The sequence below is a fragment of the Entelurus aequoreus genome, linkage group LG07 (assembly GCF_033978785.1).
Source record: "Entelurus aequoreus isolate RoL-2023_Sb linkage group LG07, RoL_Eaeq_v1.1, whole genome shotgun sequence".
Lineage (NCBI taxonomy): Eukaryota > Metazoa > Chordata > Actinopteri > Syngnathiformes > Syngnathidae > Entelurus > Entelurus aequoreus.
In genome coordinates, this window is record NC_084737.1 from 8,040,790 (window position 1) to 8,058,289 (window position 17,500).

At 33.6% G+C, this 17,500-nt stretch overlaps 1 protein-coding gene across 2 annotated transcripts in view; it reads left to right on the forward strand.

The window, feature by feature from the left end:
• The window catches only part of itga5 (integrin, alpha 5 (fibronectin receptor, alpha polypeptide)), a 189,005-nt gene that overhangs the window by 52,940 nt on the left and 118,565 nt on the right, over positions 1–17,500 (forward strand). For both annotated transcript variants that reach the window (XM_062052527.1, XM_062052528.1), the window contains exon 3: positions 13,215–13,345. In XM_062052527.1, the coding sequence (XP_061908511.1) occupies positions 13,215–13,345 (131 nt within the window). The remainder of the gene's footprint in view (positions 1–13,214; positions 13,346–17,500) is intronic.

The following is a 17,500-nucleotide window of genomic DNA, read 5'->3' on the forward strand; positions in this document are numbered from 1 at the left end:
GTCAATGTTTATGTGCGTTTCAACAGCTGCACCCCTCCCACCCTACACCCCACCCCCCACCCCCCACCTTGCTTAACACAACAGCCCCTCTATGCTGAGGTGTGAGGACCCCCTGATGGGACCATTGTGGCGAGGTGTGAAGCGCCGGCACTTAAAAGTTCCCTGCTGGAGGTTTTTTTTAGTGCTGGTGAAATAATCGTGTGTGCGTGTGTGTGTGTGTGTGTGTGTGTGTGTGTGGTGGGGTCATTTGCTCACTTTGCTGTTGTCAATGCATGGCATGTTTTTACACTTGCCTGTTGACCAAACAGCTGCCACAATAGCTTTTAATGCCGGCGGGAAAGTTGTTAAATCAGTGCGATACAGGACTACAAACCTTGGGACAAATGTGCCGAGAAAGAACCGAACCGGGACTAGAACCGTCAGCCAAAAAGGTGGTCCAAAGCACTGGCCGTTTAGTCCATGTGAGGTTTCATTTAGTCAATTCATTCCGGGATAAATAACTTCCTCTTATAGTCTCACAGTTTAATTCCGACTTACATTTTTCATTTCTAAATTCGTAGTTTGTTGCGGTACACCAGGGGCGGTACACCGTTACGTGGATGGCGAGCGAGCGGTGGATAGCGGAGGGTGTGTCAGTCCATCGCCAGCCAGGCATTAAAAAAAATCGACCTAAAAATCTTCATTAAAACGTCACTTTGGTCACTTGATTGACTTTCACGGCACCCTAGTTCTTGTGAGGTGACGCTGGCTGCCAGATCATTATTAAGAAAAAACGACCGACAGGAAGGCGAGAAACACTTTTTACTTCAACAGACTCTCGCACTTTACCCGCCGTCAAAACTCAGTTAATAATAATAATGTATTTATAATATTGACATGTGACTAATGCTGTATAATAGACTGTATTTATGTTATTCACATGTGAATTATGCTGTGTAATAGACTGTATTTATGTTATTCACATGTGAATAATACTATATAATAGACTGTATTTATATTATTCACATGTAAAAAATACCCAAGTGTTTATTGTCTATTGTGAGCGAACTGATCATTATTAAGAAAAAACGACCGACAGGAAGGCGAGAAACACTTTTTACTTCAACAGACTCAAGCGCCGTACCCGCCGTCAAAACTCTAAAGACCGACTGCGCAGTTAATAATAATAATGTATTTATATTATTCACATGTGAATAATGCTGTATAATAGACTGTATTTATATTATTCACTTGTGAATAATGCTGTATAATAGACTGTATTTATATTATTCACATGTGAATAATGCTGTATAATAGACTGTATTTATGTTATTCACATGTGAATAATGCTGTGTAATAGACTGTATTTATATTATTCACATGTGAATAATGCTGTGTAATAGACTGTATTTATGTTATTCACATGTGAATAATGCTGTATAATAGACTTTATTTATGTTATTCACATGTGAATAATGCTGTGTAATTGACTGTATTTATATTATTCACATGTGAATAATTCTGTAAAATAGACTGTATTTATATTATTCACAAGTGAATAATGCTATATAATAGACTGTATTTATATTATTCACATGTAAAAAATACCCAAGTGTTTATTGTGAGCGAACTGTGGTGCTGAATTTCCCCCAGGGATCAATAAAGTACTTTCTATTCTATTCTATTGTAATAATAATAATAGTTTTTATTTGTAAAAGCACTAGAATAGCCTAATAGCTAGAACTAGCACACATATATCTAAAAAAAAGCCTCTTTTTTTTTCCAAAAGAAGGGTCTTTAATCCTTTTTTAAAAGCTTCCACAGTCTATGGTGCCATCAGGTGGTCAGGGAGAGCGTTCCACAGACTTTCCCTACAATCACAGTATTTCTGCATTCAAACCGTTTCACAGTGAAACTGTTTCCACCTTTTTAATATACATTCCACTCGCATTTAAACGCACACTTTTTTAATATTCACACCATCTACTGTACATTCAAACTTGTTATTATAATATGACATTTCATTGCAGCTCCTGCATTGGGCGTTCACACACAATTCCTGCAGGAATTGAATTTTTCTAGTTAAAGATAGGGTTGTCCCGGAACTGATATTTTGGTAACCGGTACCAAAATGTATTTCGATACTTTTCTAAATAAAGGGCACCACAAAAAAAATGTCATTATTGGTTTTATTTTAACAAAAATCTTAGTGTACATGAAACATATGTTTATTATTGCAATTTAGTCCTTAAATAAAATAGTGAACATACTAGACAACTTGTCTTTTAGTAGTAAGTAAACAAACAAAGACTCCTAATTAGTCTATGCAGTCATTTATCATTCTATTATTTTGTACACATTATAAAGGACAAACGGTAAAAAAAATAGATTATTAATCTACTTGTTCATTTACTGTTAATATCTGCTTATTTTCTGTTTCAACATGTTCTATCTACACTTCTGTTAAAATGTAATAATCACTTATTCTTCTCTTCTTTGATACTTGACATTAGTTTTGGATGATACCACACATTTAGGTATCGATCCGACATCAATTAGTTATTGATACATACAATGGTCATAATTTAAGTCCTCATGTGTACGTATTTATTGACTTTATAAGCATAATATGAATTTTAAAAACAGGAAAACAAATTTGTGACGAAAATAAATATCGATGTAATCATAGTGGCATCGACTAGATACGCTCGTGTACTTTGTATCATTACAGTGGATGTCAGGTGTAGATCCACCCATGGTGTTTGTTTGCATTGTGACGCCGGTGAGCTATTGTATCCTCCTACGGTGTGTAGTGAAGCATGTTTAGCTATTCCTCCTCCTCCAGTGATAATGATACTTGTAAGAAACTCACTTTATTTGTCGCCATGGAGGCCAGGATTAGTGATAGCCATGTCTTAAAGCAGCTCTTCCTGAGGGTGTTTCAGTGTTATAACTTCACCTTTATCTTTACTTTTTACACCAAAATGCGTCCGTTCTCCCTTTTCTGTACACACTGTGTCTGCTTGTAAGTACTCAGTGTGCGCGCCCTGCCGAACATGCTCCTCGTGTCTTTAGCCTGCCAGTGCTTTCAGGAATGAAAGGTTTCAAGTCTTCCGAGGACAAACCGGTCGTCCGTGTAGTTTTTCCACATTACGGGAAAGAGCGAGCGGGCTTTAATCAGCGCGTGGGACGTTGAGGGAGATCTCGGCCCCTCGCCGAAGTCCCAGACAGCCCAGATAGTCATCTTAAAAGTAATGTACAGTAAATGGGGGATTTAGCCTTTAATGGCTGTTATCTTGCGGGGGGATCGGTCTGGCCTTTTGGGTGTTCCCATCCCCCCTGCCCCCACCACCTTATCAGTCGTTAACAAGTCCTGATTAGCATTTAATGAAGCTTTGTTTGCATTACAAATTCCTTTTGTGAGAGCAGCGCATCCTGAGACTATGCAAATATGCGGGCGAAGACCCTCGTCCGCTCTGACGGCGTCGACTTAAAGTGGCGAAAGACAAAAAGTGAGATTCGTGCGTCAGTCGGGGGATGGCGGTTGGACCTCGGCTTGAATCCGAAGAACAAGATGTTCAAAATGTTACCTTGGAGGGGTACGTAATAATAACGGGGCGGTATAGTGGCCGTGCCAGCAATTTGAGGGTTCCAGGTTCGATCCCCGCCGCCGCCGCCGCCGTCCCAGTCCCTGCCGTCGTGTCCTTGGGCAAGACGCTTCACCCGCCTGCTCCCTGTGCCACCCACACTACTTTAAATGTAACTTAGATATTCATTTTTTTCCCCATTTTTTTGTTTATTTATTTCAGGCAATGACATAAAAAAAAAAAGTACAAAGTTGACAACACATAATAATATAAATATAGCGCAAAAGGTAATGTATAGTATGTAATGTAAGATTTATTGTATTATATAATATTTATTATATTATATAATATTGGGTTTCACTATGTAATAATAATAATAATAATATATTTTATTTGTAAAAAGCACTTTACATTGAGCAAACAACCTCAAAGTGCTACAGTGTATTAAAAAAAAACAAAAAACTAGAACAGCCTAATAGCTAGAACTAGTATGCATATATCTAAAAAAGGCTTTTTTTTCCTTTTTTTTTTAAAGAAGGGTTTTTAAGCCTTTTTTAGAAGCATCCACAGTCTGTGGTGCCCTCAGGTGGTCAGGGAGTATAATATTTAGTATATTATATAATATTGGGTTTCGCAATGTAATAATAATAATAATAATATATTTTATTTATAAAAAGCACTTTACATTGAGCAAACAACCTCAAAGTGCTACAGTGTATTAAAAAAAAAAAAAAAGATAATACAAAAATAAAAAACCAGAATAGCCTAATAGCTAGAACTAGTATGCATACCGTATTTCCAAAAAAAAAGAAAAAAAAAGGTTTTTTTAAGCCTTTTTTAAAAGCATCCACAGTCTGTGGTGCCCTCAGGTGGTCAGGGAGAGCGTTCCACAGACTGGGAGCGGCAGAGAAGAAAGCCCGGTCTCCCATTGTTCGTAGCTTTGTCCTCAGAGGTTGGAGGAGGTTAGCCTGTCTGGAGCGGAGGTGTCGTGTTATTTATTATATTATATAATATTTAGTATATTATATATTATTGTCTTTCACAATGTAATAATAGTAATAAAAATGTATTTTATTTGTAAAAAGCTCTTTACATTGAGCAAACAACCTCAAAGTGCTACAGTGTATTAAAAAAATAAAATAAAAAAAATGATTAAAGAAAATAAAAAGATAATAAAAATAAAAACTAGAACAGCCTAATAGCTAGAACTAGTATGCATATATCTTTAAAAAAAAAAAGAGGCTTTTTTTAAAAAGAAGGGTTTTTAAGCCTTTTTTAAAAGCATCCACAGTCTGTGGTGCCCTCAGGTGGTCAGGGAGAGCGTTCCACAGACTGGGAGCGGCGGAGCAGAAAGCCCGGTCTCCCATTGTTCGTAGCTTTGTCCTCGGAGGTTGGAGGAGGTTAGCCTGTCCGGAGCGGAGGTGTTGTGTGGAGGATTTGGGGGTGAGCAGTTCTTGGAGGTAGAAGGGGGCATTTCTACGGAGGCACCAGTATAAAGCGCTTTATAAATACAGAAAAAGCGCTATATAAATATAATTCACTTCACACATTATAATAATAATAATAATGATAATACATTTGATTTGACGTCCCACTGGGGTGAGTTTTCCTTGCCCTTATGTGGGCTCTGTACCGAGGATGTCGTTGTGGCTTGTGCAGCCCTTTGAGACACTTGTGATTTAGGGCTATATAAATAAACATTGATTGATTGATTGATTTGCGATGCACTTTACATTCCTGAGAAATCTTAAGGGCTTCAGCATTTAGGTGTTAATGTTCTGAAATATACTTTAAAAAAGTCATTCCTTATAGTTACTTTAACGAAAAAGTAATTGAATTACTGGCGGAATCACTCTCTAATAGGATTGCAAAGGGGTGGAAAGTTTCCGGTAAATTTTTCCGGAAACTTTCTGGTAAATTTACCACGTGAAGTTAAGGTCGGGAAGTTTGGAATTATTGACAATTTTTTTGATTATTCAAAGTTGGACACCGTCCATGGGAATTAATGGGAATGTATGGGAATATATGGGAATTATTGGGAATATATGGGAATGAAAAGGGATTAATGGGAATGTATGGTAATTCATGGGAAATAATGGGAATTAATGGGAATATATGGGAATTAATGGGAATATATGGGAGTTAATGGGAATATAATGGAATTAATGGGAATATATGGGAATATATGGGAATGAATGGGAATATATGCAAATTAATGGGAATATAAAGTAATGAATGGGAATATATGGGAATATATGGGAATTAATGGGAATGTATGGGAATTAATGGGAATGTATGGGAATATATGGGAATATATGGGAATTAATTGGAATATGTGGGAATGAAATGGGATTAATGGGAATGTATGGTAATTCATGGGAAATAATGGGAATACATGGGAATTAATGGGAATATAATGGGAATGAATGGGAATATATGGTAATTAATGGGAATATATGGGGATTAATGGGAATTAATGGGAATATATGGGAATTAATGGGGATATAATGGAATTAATGGGAATATATGAGAATTAATGGGAATATATGGGAATGAATGGGAATATATGGGAATTAATGGGAATATATGGTAACGAATGGGGATTAATGGGAATACATGGGAATTAATGGGAATTAATTGGAATTAATGTGAATGTATGGGAATGAATGGGAATGTTAGGGAATGAATGGGAATATATGGGAAGGAATGGGAATATATGGGGATTAATGGGAATTAATAGGAATTAATGGGAATTAATTGGAATTAATGGGAATATATGGGAATTCATTGGAATTAATGTGAATATATGGGAATGAATGGGAATATTAGGGAATGAATGGGAATATATGGGAAGGAATGGGAATATATGGGGATTAATGGGAATTAATAGGAATTAATGGGAATATATGGGAATTAATGGGAATATATGGGAATTAATTGGAATTAATGGGAATATATGGGAATGAATGGGAATATTAGGGAATGAATGGGAATATATGGGAAGGAATGGGAATATATGGGGATTAATGGGAATTAATAGGAATTAATGGGAATATATGGGAATTAATTGGAATTAATGGGAATATATGGGAATGAATGGGAATATATGGGAATGAATGGGAATATTAGGGAATGAATGGGAATATATGGGAAGGAATGGGAATATATGGGGATTAATGGGAATTAATAGGAATTAATGGAAATATATGGGAATTAATTGGAATGAATGGGAATATATGGGAATGAATGGGGAATTACAATAATGATATATTATTGGGCACTTGTCTATATGCTGCTGCATCTTTGTGGCATGTTTGACGTAGCTCTTTGCACAGTATTTGCAAATGTACACCGCCTTCCTGCCTACATTGGTTGGGGTGAAATGGCGTAGTTATATCTGTGTGTGGCATTGCATTTGTGTTTTACAAGAATAAATAAATACAAACAGAATAATGGCAAGTTATTTAAAAAAAAAGTTTTGACCTTAAAATCTATAGTCATTTTGACAGTGTGTACAATTCCATGGATAACTTGCTTTGAAATCTTAAGACGATCTTATATATTTAAGTATTTATTTCTATTTTAACAACAAAGTTTGGAATGTTTTAACAGAATAATGTTTGTTGCATTATTGCAGTGGTCCTCACCACCTCCCAAAACACTTGACTCTCCAAGTAGCACCGTAATGACCAGCATTAAAATACAGCAGCGTAGTAGGCCCAAGTATTCATTAAAAGCAAGGCAGAGGTTTATTTTAACAAGTATATCTAATACTTTTGGCCACTGTAACATTGCACACAGTTTGAACAGTAACACTGTGTTTGAGTATTTCATTAAGTGATTATTTGGCGGCCCACTGGAGAATCACTGCATTGTTGAGTAATATTAAAGTGTACATGTAAAGCGGTGAAGTTGTCACGTTGTGTAAATGCTAAATAAAAAGAGAATACAACAAATCCTTTTCAACTTATATTCAATTGAATAGACTGCAAAGACAAGATATTTCATGTTCACACTGAGAAACTTCAGGTTTTTTTTTGCAAATAATCATGAACTTAGAATTTAATGGCAGCAACACATTGCACAGAATACTTTTCCACTTTGCATCAGTCCATCTTAGATGAGCTCGGGCCCAGCGAAGCCGGCGACATTTCTGGGTGTTGTTGATAAATGGCTTTGGCTTTGCATAGTAGAGTTTTAACTTGCACTTACAGATGTAGCGACCAACTGTAGTTAGTGACAGTGGTTTTCTGTAGTGTACCTGAGCCCATGTGGTGATATCCTTTACACACTGATGTCGCTTTTTGATGCAGTACCGCCTGAGGGATCGAAGGTCCGTAATATCATGGCTTACGTGCAGTGATTTCTCCAGATTCTCTGAACCTTTTGATGATATTACGGAGCGTAGATGGTGAAATCCCTAAATTCCTTGCAATAGCTGGTTGAGAAATGTTGTTCTTAAACAATTTGCTCAGGCATTTGTTGACAAAGTGGTGACCCTCGCCCCGTCCTTGTTTGTGGATGACTCAGCATTTCATGGAAGCTGCTTTTATACCCAATCATGGCACCCACCTGTTCCCAATTAGCCTGTGGGATGTTCCAAATAAGTCTTTGATGAGCAGTCCTCAACTTTCTCAGTCTTTTTTGCCACTTGTGCCAGCTTTTATGAAACCAGTGTGAACATTAAGTATCTTGTCTTTGCAGTCTATTCAAGTGAATATAAGTTGAACAGGATTTGCAAATCATTGTATTCTCTTTTTATTTACCATTTACACGCTTTTGGGTTTGTACTTTATTATTTCCAGGCCATATAAAAACAATGATGTGGCGGACTAGATGTGGCCCCCAGGACCTTGAGTTTGACACCTGTGCCTTTAAAGGCTTCAAGATGCGATGAATCCACGTTAAATTGCATGAAATCATTCCAATATCTGTTAGTGTGTCATAAATCTAGGTCTGCCGCAGGAGTGTGTGATTGTGATTTTCTTCAGTGTCTGTTTGCGTGTCCGCTTTCAAACGACACAGTGGGGCCCTCCAGGATGTGTCTGTGAGGGCCATTATTGCACAGGTGCTGCAGTCATCTTCATAAATAATGCGGTGGAACACATTCAAGTTGACACCGCTCGGATCGGCCGGCTCGCGTCGACGTAAGCGGCTGTCGGCATAACCCACAGGTGTCAAACTCAAGGCCCCCGGGGGCCAGTTGTGGTCCGCCACATCATTTTATGTGGCTCGTGAAAGCCTAGAAAAAGTGGGTTTCAATAAAATAATTTTTTTTTTTTTTTTACTAAATGCATTTGTTTTTTCAATTTTGACAGTAAAAAAAAATGCATATTTTATACTTTAATATTACCTAATCATGTCATTTATATTATTATATACTGTATTGTAAAACTATTTTTTTTAACATATTTTTTTTAACATATTTTTTTAACATAATTTTCTTAACATATTTTTTTTAACATATTTTTTTTAACATATTTTTTAAAATTTTAAACATATTTTTTTAAACTTTTTTTTTTAAACAGCTTTTTTTAAACATATTTTTTTTACTAAATGCATTTGTTCTTTCAATTTTGACAGTAAATAAAATGCATATTTTATACTTGAATATTATCTGATCATGACATTTATATTATTATATACTGTATTGTAAAACTATTTTTTAAAACATATTTTTTTAAACATATTTTTTTAAACATATGTTTTTAAACATATTTTTTTTAGAATTTTAAACATATTTTTTTAAACATATTTTTTTTTTACTAAATGCATTTGTTCTTTCAATTTTGACAGTAAAAAAAATGCATATTTTATACTTTAATATTATCTGATCATGACATTTATATTATTATATACTGTATTGCAAAACTATTTTTTTAAACATATTTTTTTAAACATTTTTTTTTAAACATATTTTTTTAAACTTTTTTTTTTAAACATATTTTTTTAAACATATATTTTTAGAATTTTTGAGAATTTAACCTTTTTTTTTAAACATTTTTTTTAAACATCTTTTTTTAAACATTTTTTTTTACTAAATGCATTTGTTCTTTCAATTTTGACAGTAAAAAAATGCATATTTTATACTTTAATATTATCTGATCATGCCATTCATATTATTATATCCTGTGTTGCAAAACTATTTTTGTGAGATAAAAACAGTTAAATATCTGCTTGTCACCTTTATTTATGATTTTAAAGTAAGTTATACATAAAAAAAAAAAAATCTAATAATTAAATGCATATGCATCTGATTAATCATGATTAATCACAGGTTATTACCCGCATGCATAATGTAAATTCATTTTTAAAAAAAGCGTTTATGTTTAATGTACTAAGATGTTCAAATAAAGCCAATAATTACATTTTTTTGTGGTCCCCTTAATTTAGAAAAGTATCGAAACACACTTTGGTACCGGGACCGAGACAACCCTACATCCCTATTAGTATTATTATTGAGGCAGTATCTAGTGGTTAGAGTGTCCTCCCTGAGATGGGTAGATCGTGAGTTCAAACCCCGGCCGAGTCATACCATTGACTATAAAAATGAGAGCCATTACCTCCCTGCTTGGCACTCAGCATCAAGGGTTGGAATTGGGGGTTAAATCACCAAAAATGATTCCCGGGCGCGGCCACCGCTGCTGCTCACTGCTCCCCTCACCTCCCAGGGCGTGAACAAGGAGATGGGTCAAATGCAGAGGACAAATTTCACCACACCTACTGTGTGTGTGACAATCATTGCTACTTTAAACTTAAAAGAATGTGCTTCTACTGCCATCTAGTGGCTACTCATAAGTATGTCTCGTATAAAAGGAATAAAGCATCAATACAGTATTTTGTTTTTCCCGTTTTTTTCCTTCGGAATCATGTGGTTTTTGAGGGTAATGGTGGCAAATTCATAAAAATCGGAAGGAACGTGTTTATTGTTTGGGTTTCAATGTGAGGAATAAGAGAGATGACCTCATTGTAGGGAATTCATTAGAGGACGCCTGGAGGGGGGCTAGGATACCACGGTTGGTCCCAGGAAAAATGTAAACCATGGCACACCGGAGGGAGGGAGGGGGGGTCAGGAAAGGGTGGGCTCTTCCTGTTTGGGGAGCTCCCTAGACACAGTCTGCCCTCAGCGCTCTCATGCCTGCTGGCTCCCAAACACAACGGTGTGGGTCAAGTGGGTCCAGATTGAGGTAATGACCTCACCCATCCAAGACCCCACCCACCATGTTGTGAATCATCTTCATCGGGCGTCCTCCACGTGCAGACGACAAAGTGTTTGCCAGCTGTGGAAACAATAGCATGACTCCACTTAGCCTCTCTGGGATGGTTCTGAAGTCCACTTCACCACATGGGGGTGCAGGTTTTTTTTTATTTATTTAAAAAAATTGTTTTTATTTTTACTATATCAGCATTAATTCTTCATTTTAGTTTTTTTTTTTAGAATGTGGGTGGATATTGTATATTTTTTTAAATTGTCAACATATTTATTAAAACTACATAATTCATTTAAATATTAAAAATAAATATTTTAGTTAGATTTTTTTGTATTAAAATGTTACGTTAATAAAAAATTTTAAGTATTTTTTTATTTTTTTATTTTTACTATATCAGCATTAATTCTTCATTTTAGTTTTTTTTTTTTACAAAGTGGGTGGATATTGTATATTTTTTTAAATTGTCAACATCTTTATTGAAACTACATAATTCATTTAATTATTAAAAATAAATATTTTACTAAGATTTTATTTATTAAAATGTTACATTAATTTAAATTTTTTAAGTATTTTTTGTATTTTTACTATATCAGCATTATTTCTTCATTATAGTTGTTTTTGTACAATGTGGGTGGATATTGTATATTTTTTAAAATTGTCAACATATTTATTGAAACTACATAATTCATTTAAATATTTAAACTAAATATTTTTGTTAAATTTTTTAAATTAAAATGATACATTAATTTAAAGGTTTTAAGTATTTTTTAAATTTTTACTATATCAGCATTATTTATTCATTTTAGTTAGTTTTTTTTACAATGTGGGTGAATATTGTATATTTTTTTAAATTGTCAACATATTTATTAAAACTACATAATTCATTTAAATATTAAAAATACAAATTTTAGTTAGATTTTTTTTTTTTTTAAATTAAAATGTTACATTAATTTAATTTTTTTAAGTATTTAAAAACATATATATATTTTTACTATATCAGCATTAATTCTTCCGACAAAGTGTTTGCCAGCTGTGGAAACAATAGCATGACTCCACTTAGCCTCTCTGGGTTGGTTCTGAAGTCCACTTCACCACACGGGGGTGCAGGTGTTTTTTTTAAATTTATTTTTTAATTTTTTTTAATTTTTACTATATCAGCATTAATTCTTCATTTTAGTTTTTTTTTTAACAATGTGGGTGGATATTGTATATTTTTTTAAATTGTCAACATATTTATTGAAACTACATAATTCATTTAAATATTAAAAATAAATATTTTAGTTAGATTTTTTTGTATTAAAATGTTACGTTAATTTAAATTTTTTAAGTATTTTTTTTTTTTTTTTTTTTTTTTACTATATCAGCATTATTTCTTCATTTTAGTCTTTTTTTTTTACAGTGTGGGTGGATATTGTAGATTTTTTTAAATTGTCAACATCTTTATTGAAACTACATAATTAATTTAAATATTAAAAATAAATATTTTAGTTAGATTTTTTTAATTAAAATGTTACATTAATTTAAAGGTTTTAAGTATTTTTTAAATTTTTATATATCAGCATTATTTCTTCATTTTATTTATTTTTTTTACAATGTGGGTGAATATTGTATATTTTTTTAAATTGTCAACATATTTATTAAAACTACATAATTCATTTAAATATTAAAAAGAAAAATTTTGGTTAGATTTTTTTTTTTAAATTAATTTAATTTTTTAAAGTATTTAAAAACATATATATATTTTTTTACTATATCAGCATTAATTCTTCCGACAAAGTGTTTGCCAGCTGTGGAAACAATAGCATGACTCCACTTAGACTCTCTGGGTTGGGTCTGAAGTCCACTTCACCACACGGGGGTGCAGGTTTTTTTTATTTTTATTTATTTTATTTTTTTACCTCAACCGGACCTTAGTTTGTGTGCCGGAGCAACAGATTTTGCATCCGGTTCCACAGTTGCTGCAACACCCAGCACTTAAGTTGCCAAAGTCTCATAAATAATACAGTGGAGCACGCTTATGTTGACAACCTGTCCACTCATCAAGTCTGGTCCGGTTACCAGCGAGTAAGTCCGATGGCTCCGCTAATGTCGGCATGTGCATCGTAAGAAGTCGGCATTATCGCGTGAAACCACCACATAACTACCATCTACTGGTACTTTTTATTTACAATTTACACAACGTGACGACTTCACCGCTTTTGGCTTTTGTACATGTGTTTAAAACGTGAGCAAGATTGGTTGAAGAAATATGTCTGCCTAAAAACATAAAGTACTTAGCAACTAATTGAGCATTTGTCTAATGATATATAAGAGACACATCTTTTAGGCTATATCACATGTGTGCCAGCATGTCTTACGAAGTATTCTGAATGCCAGCCATAGGGGGCGCCACAAAACTTGACAGGAATGAATTGACGACTGTTGTGTCTCCTTTCAGTGCCAGCGTGGTGGTGGGCGCCCCCAAGGCCAACACCAGGCAGAGCGGCATTGTGGAGGGCGGATCGGTCGCCTACTGCCCGTGGAGCCTCGGCCAATCAGATTGTCACACCATCGAGTTTGACGTGGAAGGTAAGCGACGCGCTCACTTTTAGACGCTAAGATCAAGAAGGAAATAGCGTGTTCTCTTGAGTTCCAGTTCCACATTTAAAGCTAAAGCACTGATAAAAAATGATTGCGGAAGACGAAGAAAACTACAGGAAAAAAACGCCACATGCTTTCGTTCTGTTCAATACAAACGCTGGCATGGAAGCAGGAGTTCACAACATTCAAAGACAATTGAACATCAATCAGTCAAGCTTTATTGCAGACTCCAACGTCCAAGTAGACACGCAATCACACACAGTACATAAATTAAAACAAATTATCACATAATATTAAAACAGTGCTTGTGCATATTCAGTAAAATGCATCTAATAAATGAATAAAAGCAGCAATAAAAGAATAAATATGTACTTTAAAAATGCGGCTACACATTCTGTAACAGGGCTCAAATTGAGACAGAGGTGGTACAATCCTGACCATACGCCAGAATTTTTACGCCAAATTTTTGAAAGTTTTTTTCAATTTACAGTAATATGCTGTAAAGAATCAGCATTAATTCTTCATTTTAGTTTTTTTTTTACAATGTGGGCGGATATTGTATATATTTTTTGAAATTGTCAACATATTTATTGAAACTACATAATTCATTTAAATATTAAAAATACATATTTTAGTTAGATTTTTTTAAAATTAAAATGTTACATTAATTTACATTTTTAAAGTATTTTTTTATTTTTACTATATCAGCATTAATTCTTCATTTTAGTTTTTTTTACAATGTGGGTGGATATTATATATTTTTTTTAACTGTCAACATATTTCATTTAAATATTAAAAATAAATATTTTAGTTAGATTTTTTTTTAAATTAAAATGTTAGATTAATTCTATTTTTTTAAGTATTTTTTTTTAATTTTTTTTATTTTTACTATATCAACATTAATTCTTCATTTTAGTTTTTTTTTACAATGGGGGTGGATATTGTTTTTTTTTTTTTAAATTGTCAACATATTTATTGAAACTTCATAATTCATATAAATATTTTAGTTAGATTAATTTATTTATTAAAATGTTACATGAATTCAAAATGTTTAAGTATTTTTTTTATTTTTACTATATCAGCATTAATTCTTAATTTTAGTTTTTTTTACAATGTGGGTGGATATTGTATATTTCTTTTAATTGTCAACATATTTATTGAAACTACATAATTCATTTAAATATTACAAATATATATTTTAGTTAGATTTTTTCATTTATTAAAATAAATATGTGTATATATATATATATATACAATTTTGTAAGTATTTAAAAACAATTTTTTTTTTTTACTATATCAGCATTAATTCTTCATTTTAGTTTTTTTTTTACAATGTGGGTGGATATTGTATTATTTTTTTTCAATTGTCAACATATTTATTGAAACGACATAATTCTTTTAAATATTAAAAATAAATATTTTAGTTAGATTTTTTAAAATTTAAATGTTACATTAATTTAAATTTTTTAAGTATTTTTTTTATTTTTACTATATCAGCATTAATTCTTCATTTTATTTTTTATTTGTACTATATCAGCATTAATTCTTCATTTTTGGCCCCTGCTTAAATCTGCCTGAGGCAACTGAGGTCATTGTAGATTCCGTTGTGTTCAGCACTCCCAACAGCTGCACGCATGTTCCCCAGATGGTGAACGCGGTATTTGGTCCACCCAACACTTAATAATAGTACTTTGCTGCCTTTGTGTACTCTCCGCAAGCCAGCGCCGCCTTTTCTTGTTTCCGCTCCTGTTGGCAGCAGCAGGTCTGGATCGGCCGTCACCGGACTGTTCTCACATCCTGGACCAGGGACCAGGCCCTTTTTGTCCTGTTTGCGTCCGGGGAAAGCCTAATTGGGTGTCGAGGAACACTTTTTGAAGGATGCTTTTTCAATTCTTCCTCAGTTCCTCAAGGTGGGTGGCAGATAAGAGGGGGGAACCAACAAAGAGTGTTTGCATAACAGGTGAACAGGACACCGCCGGTCTTGACAAAAAGGCTCCAGGTGAGCTAAAGGTTGGCGTGGAATGAATGGACGACTGTCGGGGGTTGACAGAAGCCCCAGAAAGTTTTTTTTATTTTTATTTAAGGACCACTCAGCAGACTTTATTCCAGTAAATTCCAGATCAACACTTCTTTATTGGCCCCCGCCACTTTTGAACCGTTTTTTATCTGCTGCGTTGGACATAATAATAATAATAATAATAGATTTTATTTGTAAAAGCACTTTACATTGAGCAAACAACCTCAAAGTGCTACAGTGCATTAAAAAAATAAAAATAAAATACAATTAAAATAAAAACTAGAACACAATTGAATTCTACTTCTAGAAGTATAATTTTTTTATTTTTTTAATGATCTTTTTATTTTTTTTTAATACACTGTAGCACTTTGAGGTTGTTTGCTCAATGTAAAGTGCTTTTTACAAATAAAATCTATTACTATTAACTAGGCGCTGCGATGAGGTGGCGACTTGTCCAGGGTGTACCCCGCCTTCCGCCCGAATGCAGCTGAGATAGGCGCCAGTACCCCCCGCAACCCCAAAAGGGACAAGCGGTAGAAAATGGATAGATGGATGGATTTTAATTTAAAAAATATATAGTTAACTAAAATATTTATTTTTAATATTTAAATGAATTATGTAGTTTCAATAAATATGTTGACAAATTAAAAAAAATATACAATATCCACCCACATTGTAAAAAAAACTAAAATTAAGAATTAATGCTGATATAGTAAAATTTTTTAAAATACTTAAAAATTTTAATAAATAAAAAAATCTAACTAAAATATTAAAAATAATTATTTAGTTTCAATAAATATGTTGACAATTTAAAAAAATATACAATATCCACCCACATTGTAAAAAAAAAACTAAAATTAAGAATTAATGCTGATAAAGTAAAAATTTAAAAAATACTTAAAAATTTTAATAAATAAAACAATCTAAATAAAATATTAAAAATAATTATGTAGTTGAAATAAATATGTTGACAATTTTAAAAAATATACAATATCCACCCACATTGTAAAAAAAAACTAAAATTAAGAATTAATGCTGATATAGTAAAAATTTAAAAAATACTTAAACATTTTAATAAATAAAAAAATCTAACTAAAATATTAAAAATAATTATGTAGTTTCAATAAATATGTTGACAATTTAAAAAAATATACAATATCCACCCCCATTGTAAAAAAAAAACTAAAATGAAGAATTAATGCTGATATAGTAAAAATTAAAAAAAAATCTAAAAATACTTAAAAAATTTGAATTAATGTAGGCTCCAGTGACCCCGAAAGGGACAAGCGGTAGAAAACGGATGGATGAATAGCACGCATATGAGCCGTGCTCTTTTAATGTCTTTAATGTCCTTTGTATTCTCCTACACACATGTAAGAGGGATGTGTGCTATGGCTCTGAGTTGTTTTTTCCCTTGGCCTCAGTCTGGACCCCCTCTCCAGGGGCCCAGGCTTAGACCGATTTTTTTTCTCTCACCCCCCATTGTTTACCTGTTTCTCACCTTTTTTGTAAGGGGCGCCGGAAGTTGGCAGACCCGTCAGCGATCCTGTTCTGTCTCCCTGTAACGTTTGTCTGATCTTGAATGGGATTGTGCTGAAAATTTTTATTCCCCCTCAGGGATTAATAAAGTATTTCTGATTCCGATATATCTAAGAAAAAAAAGGCTTTTTTTTAAAAAAAAAGAAGGGTTTTTAAGCCTTTTTTAAAAGCATTCACAGTCTGCGGCGCCCTCAGGTGGTCAGGGAGAGCAGAAAGCCCGGTCTCCCATTGTTCTGAGCTTTGTCCTCAGAGGTTGGAGGAGGTTAGCCTGTCCGGAGCGGAGGTGTCGTGTGGAGGATTTGGGGGTGAGTAGTTCTTTGAGGTAGAGGGGGGCATTTCCATGGAGGCACTGGTGAGTTAGTAGAGAGACGTTGTATTCAACCCTGAGTGGAACAGGAAGCCAGTGAAGGGATTTGAGAACCGGTGTGATGTGGTTGTATTTCCGCACTCTCATCGGGATCCTAGCAGCACTATTCTGTACGTACTGCAGCTTCTGGATGTTCTCGCTGGGGATCCCGACAAGGGAGTTTTGCAATGTTCCTGAGGTGGTAGAAGGAGGTCTTGCACACACTGCAAAAAGCCAGTGT